The sequence below is a fragment of the Sesamum indicum genome, linkage group LG1, assembly GCF_000512975.1.
Source record: "Sesamum indicum cultivar Zhongzhi No. 13 linkage group LG1, S_indicum_v1.0, whole genome shotgun sequence".
Taxonomy (NCBI): domain Eukaryota; kingdom Viridiplantae; phylum Streptophyta; class Magnoliopsida; order Lamiales; family Pedaliaceae; genus Sesamum; species Sesamum indicum.
In genome coordinates, this window is record NC_026145.1 from 17,595,500 (window position 1) to 17,600,925 (window position 5,426).

At 38.9% G+C, this 5,426-nt stretch overlaps 2 protein-coding genes across 4 annotated transcripts; one reads left to right on the plus strand and one right to left on the minus strand.

The window, feature by feature from the left end:
- LOC105172274 (myb-related protein Zm38) lies at positions 1,066 to 3,319 on the plus strand. Of its 3 annotated transcripts, none has more exons than XM_011093654.2 (3): positions 1,066 to 1,543; positions 1,769 to 1,898; positions 2,035 to 3,319. In XM_011093654.2, exons 1-3 carry the CDS (start codon positions 1,411 to 1,413, stop codon positions 2,684 to 2,686), a joined length of 915 nt encoding a protein of 304 aa, XP_011091956.1. In that variant the 5' UTR covers positions 1,066 to 1,410; the 3' UTR covers positions 2,687 to 3,319. The 3 variants fall into 3 exon arrangements, with proteins under 3 accessions (XP_011091956.1, XP_020550954.1, XP_020550956.1); XM_020695295.1 differs by having other exon boundaries at positions 1,402 to 1,543; positions 1,699 to 1,898; XM_020695297.1 differs by having other exon boundaries at positions 1,412 to 1,543; positions 1,789 to 1,898.
- Positions 3,065 to 5,426, minus strand: LOC105172264 (remorin-like). The gene is made up of 5 exons (XM_011093642.2): positions 5,215 to 5,426; positions 4,316 to 4,366; positions 4,088 to 4,175; positions 3,622 to 3,703; positions 3,065 to 3,496 (listed from the first exon to the last, which is right to left on the minus strand). The coding sequence occupies exons 1-5, from the start codon at positions 5,351 to 5,353 to the stop codon at positions 3,296 to 3,298; spliced, it is 561 nt and encodes a 186-aa protein (XP_011091944.1). The 5' UTR covers positions 5,354 to 5,426; the 3' UTR covers positions 3,065 to 3,295.

The following is a 5,426-nucleotide window of genomic DNA, read 5'->3' on the forward strand; positions in this document are numbered from 1 at the left end:
AAGAATTCAGGTAAAGAAACAGTAATGGAAAAGGAATAGAGTTTCAAAGTTTGAAAACTTGAGAGCGAGATCTTAATTTAAGGCAAATCACAAGGAAAAAGGATGTCTATTTATTGCATTCCTTGCTCTCCGTACTTGACCTTTGCTGCATGAATATCTGTCCCCCCCCCCACAATTAATGCATGCCTTCTCCTTCTCTTTCTCTACTTACTTATATACAGAGAGAGAGAGAGAGAGAAGGATTTTTTGTTGCATTGAATGCAGAGTGTATGTCCTTTCACCATTGGAGGAAGCCCATTAAATGCTTACATCTTCAAAGCGTCTACTCTTCTTGCTGATTGGCAAATCTCTCTCTCTCTCTCTCTCATGATCTCATCCCATTTTCCCTCTTCCTGTTATCTTGCATTTACTCCTCACTCCTCCACACACAGTACTCTCTGCTGCCTCAAATCTTGAAATATCAATATCCTTTTGCTTCCTCAGCTCATATTTTACTGCTCAAAACTCTCACTCCCCCATCCCCTACTTTTTCTTTTCCTCTTATACAACTGCTCAATATATATCAATTACTAAAACTCTTGAAATTAAGATTGCTTGCATAGTTTATAAACATACTGCACTCAGTTTTCGTACAAACTTTTACTCTCTACTTTATATAACTCAAACTTGATATGTTATGACTCACAATTAAATGACAGCTTGAGCTCAGACATATTGAATTCGACCATAATCGTTCTATCAAACAGTTGAACTATCCGTGATCTTATTAATCCTCTGTTAGTAATTAATATCAATCCAAACTTGAACAGAAATGTCCAGCTCGACTTGAATTATCTAAGCAAATTCACACACACACACACACAAACATATATATTAATGCATGTATGAAATTATGGAGTCGGCAGGAGTAACTATAAGGGGCTACCTGAAGTCAAGGGAACAACAGAGGCGGCAATAAATAAAAGAATTACTTTGTCCCATTGAATCATTAATCATTTAATATCAAATTATTGCACCATATATAAAAAAAATTTCAAAGAGGAAGAGAAATTACTATGTTTAAAATAAATAGTATCTAGTACCTGCATATCTGTATATATATGAGCATAAGTGAGAGCATTGAATGCATAGCCGGCTGATGAGTCTCCGGTCCAGTCTATCTCTAAAGTACTCTGAAATGTCTTTTCACATTTAACTTTGATCAACATTTTTGCATTTGCTGCTTCACTTTTATCATTCTGGAAAAAAACGAACAAGTTTCTACATTTTGTTTACTTGTTTTCTATAATAGTGTACCACTGTCTTTGGAGCTTCAAGGACTTGCTCTTTTTTGTTTCTTATGCTTGTTTTCTTATGTTCATATTTGTGTAGAAACTTTATGTTAAGTAGTGTGTGTATTTCTTGTTGTTGATGGGGAGAGCACCATGTTGTGACAAGAAGGGGCTGAAGAAGGGGCCTTGGACTCCTGAGGAAGATGAGAAGTTGGTGGAGTACATCAACAAGAATGGTCATGGCAGCTGGCGATCTCTCCCCAAGCTTGCAGGTTTCTTCATCTACATTTTTCACTTCAAGAAAAGGTTTACCAATTCTATGTCAAATTGTTTAGTAGCAACCATAGAGTTTACAACCCATTTTCTCTTACATGATGTGTAAGAAATTTGAGATTTTTTCTGTTTCATTTTGCGCTATGATCCATAGAAATCGACATGTAAGAAGAGTTCTTTTTTGAGTGAATTTCGATGGTGGTATTGCAATTCTACTCTGACAGGCCTTCTTCGTTGTGGGAAGAGTTGCCGGCTTCGGTGGACAAACTACCTTAGGCCGGACATCAAACGTGGTCCCTTCACTCCTGATGAAGAAAAGCTTGTCATACAGTTGCACGGCATTCTTGGAAACAGGTTTCCAGTTTCTTGGCATTTTACTAAGTTTGTGATTGTCGGCTTCTAGAAATTTACATGTGTTGTTATGTTTTTGACTTTTCGTCTTGTCTCTGCACACGTTTCACAATCTGTCTTGCAATGAATTCGTTCTCAGGTGGGCTGCAATTGCGTCCCAGCTCCCGGGTAGGACGGACAATGAGATCAAGAACTTATGGAACACGCATCTGAAGAAGCGTTTGCTTCTTATGGGAATCGACCCTCAGACTCACGAGCCTTCTCCGGTCCCCAACGGGCCGCTGAACAGGTTGCCCTCGTCTCCATCCACACGTCACATGGCGCAATGGGAGAGCGCCCGCCTTGAGGCAGAAGCTCGTCTATCCAGGGAATCACTGCTCTTGATTCCATCTTCGGCGTCGCCTCTCGGGAAACCAGATACCGACTACTTCTTGCGCCTGTGGAATTCTGAGGTTGGAGAAACGTTCCGAAACCTCAGCAATGGAGAGAAAACTGATACTCAAAGCCCCGTTTCGTCTTCATCAAAATGTGGTTCGTTGTCGGGAACCACTACCGAAATCGAGCTTATAGCTGCGGACTCATCGGCTGCACCAGAGAGCAAGAAACCTTGCAATGAGTACGTCCAGGCACGGATGGATTCTTGTAGCTCGGACGAGCTGGAAGACTCTTCTGAATCGACATTGCAGCTGCTCTTAGATTTTCCAAGTAATAACAATGATATGAGCTTCTTGGGACAAACTGATTGCTATAGCTTGTATCCTGGTATTTATACTGACAGCCATTTTGATTGACTTGCCGAAGCACATAAGTGTAACTTTTTGGCTGCTTGTTTCTGTGCTCTTATTACCATATTTTGGTTGTAAAATGGAGCAAGAATGGGTGATATGTTCAATATGGTTTAGAGAGACAACAGTAGATTGTTTCCTTTCTCAGTATTGGCTTCAAATGGGCAGCCTTAACCTTCATTACAACATGGTGTAGTTATTGATTCTCTTTACATCTCATGATTCTTGATGAGGTTATAATTATTTATATTTCTTCTCCATCGGCTGTTCTTAATTCTTACAGCTTTTACCTAGATCCAATATTGTCCCCGTCATCACTCACATATCTGAATACTTTCAACAAAAATGTTAAAGAACAAAGATTGTAAGAGACATTGGAAAAGAGACAGTAAGGACGGTGTCCTGAGCACCGTCAGACTGAAACTTATTTGAAAACAGTCTTTTACGCAAGCCGGAAGTACACATACTATACAGCATCACCAATAGGAAATGGTTCTAACATCCGTTTCCTGAGACCCTAAACCATACAAAACCACAAAAGCAAAAACAAAATTTTACGGTGAAAACTCAAACTTGGCGGCATCCTTGACAATTCATTACCGACCTAATAAAACCTTAACCTCCGAGGCATCCAAAAGCTTTCTTAGGAGCTTGTCCTGTTGCGCGGTACTTAGCTGCCATCTCCTCTGCTTTGAGGATCTCTTCTCCGCGTCTGGCTTCAACCATCGCTCTCTTCTCCTCGGCCTGCTTGTGAACCAGTGCGACCTTGTTCTTCATTTTTTCTGCGTATTCTGCTTTCTTCTTCTCCAGTTGTTCCTACAAGTGCACACTGATTAGTTTCATGTTTGTGTCTAACGACAACATCGAAATACTGTCCTGCTAGAGCAGCAGATGGAACAGTGACAAACAACATAAGCCGAGTTCAGTCCGACGTGCGTTACCTCAATTTTTTTCAGTTGGCTTTCAAGGGACGCCTTCTTGCTGTTTTCCCATGCAGCAACATCAGCCAACTTCTTTTGCGCCCTGTTCCATTACAGACGAACAGCCGCTATCATCTTTCAATTTCTTTCAAGAACATAATCAGCAGCGGAGTTTTATAAGAGTAGTAAATCTCCAAGAATTGACAACAGAGTTTTAATGATTAGGAAACAGCTTGTTTCTCATGTGAAAACGGTACCAGGACACACAACGAAATCATGCCAGATCAATGTGAAGGCTTGATGAAGAATTGCTACACAAATTTTTTGCAATATTAGTTTCTGATTCTTCGAGGAATTGCCACAGAGAGAAGCATGCAGACAAATCATTCTTAATATCAGGAAAAAAGAGATTGAGGACAAGTTTAAGATTTATTTTGGAACATGATAGTGTTGTAAAATAACAAATTGGAAGATAGATAAGCCATACTTGTTCTCCACTTTGGTCTTTTCACTTTCTTCCCATGCCTTGATAAAAGACAACCTCTTCTCATCCTCAAGCTTCGCAAGAGCAACATCTGTAAAGTTCAGACAGTTACTTACATCAGACTCTTCCCAGTTTCCCACCTTAATTCGTAAGCATCACTCTCTCTTTTTGAGACCATCAAACTCTAAAAATTTCAACTTCACACAATGATCAATATTTACAAATACCAACCTCTATCAAGAGATCCTTTTGAGCTTTTCTTTTCAGCAGGTTCTGGGACAACTGCAGACATTTGAAAACAACGTCACAAGTTGAAGATCGGAAACGAACTACACAAAAATCTCCAATAGAAACCGGAAGAACAGAACATTCTTATTTTCTCAGAAATGAAGATCATGATCCCAAACATAAACAAGTCCAACCTTAATCATCCAAGTTGGCGTTCGCTGCCACCAGATTATCACAAATATTATTTTGCGGTATTCGGGCTTAAGACCAATGCAAAAATACTTACATGACGATTCCCTGTTCTAACTAACATCAGAGAAGTTTCAATCAGACATTGATGCTATTAAGAAGATCTTAATGGATATAGGCACTACCAGAGCTGGATCATTCACATATTTTCTACTTTAGGATTTGCTGAACTAAACCAATCACCGATACACTTAACATGATGGGTCACTTTTTGTGAAACGTACACCGAAACAGGTCTGGCCAAACCCAGTCTTGTTAGAATTTTCCGTTGATCGCAAGTAGATCTGGTATCTTCTTCCAAACAATATATATATATATATATATATATATATATATATATATATATATATATATATATATATATATTGCTTTTTTTAGCTAATACTTATTTGGATAAAATGCTTATATGCAGCTTAATAGAAAAGCTCCTGAATTAATTTAATTTTTTTCCATTCTCAGAGCAAAAGATGAATTAAATAGCAATTCATTATATATATATATATATAACAAGAAGCAATGGATTAAAAGAAAAAAAGAGATGATAGCATAGATTTACACCAAAATATATTTGATATTGATTTCCATGCATATGCAAACACATAAACATAGACAGAGAGTGTAGTGGAGAATGAATCAATGAAATAGTTAATTATTTGCGAGAGCCTTGCCGTCGTCCTGAGGTGGCGGAGCAACCGGCTTATCGACGTTAGGCTTCTCCATCACCGCCGCGAGTGGTGGCTCCTCCTCTTCAGGCTTCTTCGAAACAACTTGTTCCGCCTCTGCTGCTGCCATTTATATATCTATATAGGTAGAGATATAGATATATCTCGCTCTCTCTCTCTTCTTTCTTCTCTCTCTTACCGCT

Excerpts from the sequence above, each read along its gene's own strand:
- LOC105172274 (XM_020695295.1), top strand. The coding sequence starts at position 1,475 with ATGAGAAGTTGGTGGAGTACATCAACAAGAATGGTCATGGCAGCTGGC. Across the intron at positions 1,544-1,698 it reads ATCTCTCCCCAAGCTTGCAG|AAATCGACATGTAAGAAGAG; the intron begins GTTTCTTCATCT and ends TATGATCCATAG. Across the intron at positions 1,899-2,034 it reads CACGGCATTCTTGGAAACAG|GTGGGCTGCAATTGCGTCCC; the intron begins GTTTCCAGTTTC and ends ATTCGTTCTCAG.
- LOC105172264 (XM_011093642.2), bottom strand. The coding sequence starts at position 5,353 with ATGGCAGCAGCAGAGGCGGAACAAGTTGTTTCGAAGAAGCCTGAAGAG. Across the intron at positions 4,176-4,315 it reads AAAAGGATCTCTTGATAGAG|ATGTTGCTCTTGCGAAGCTT; the intron begins GTTGGTATTTGT and ends TGAACTTTACAG. Across the intron at positions 3,497-3,621 it reads GCCAACTGAAAAAAATTGAG|GAACAACTGGAGAAGAAGAA; the intron begins GTAACGCACGTC and ends GTGCACTTGTAG.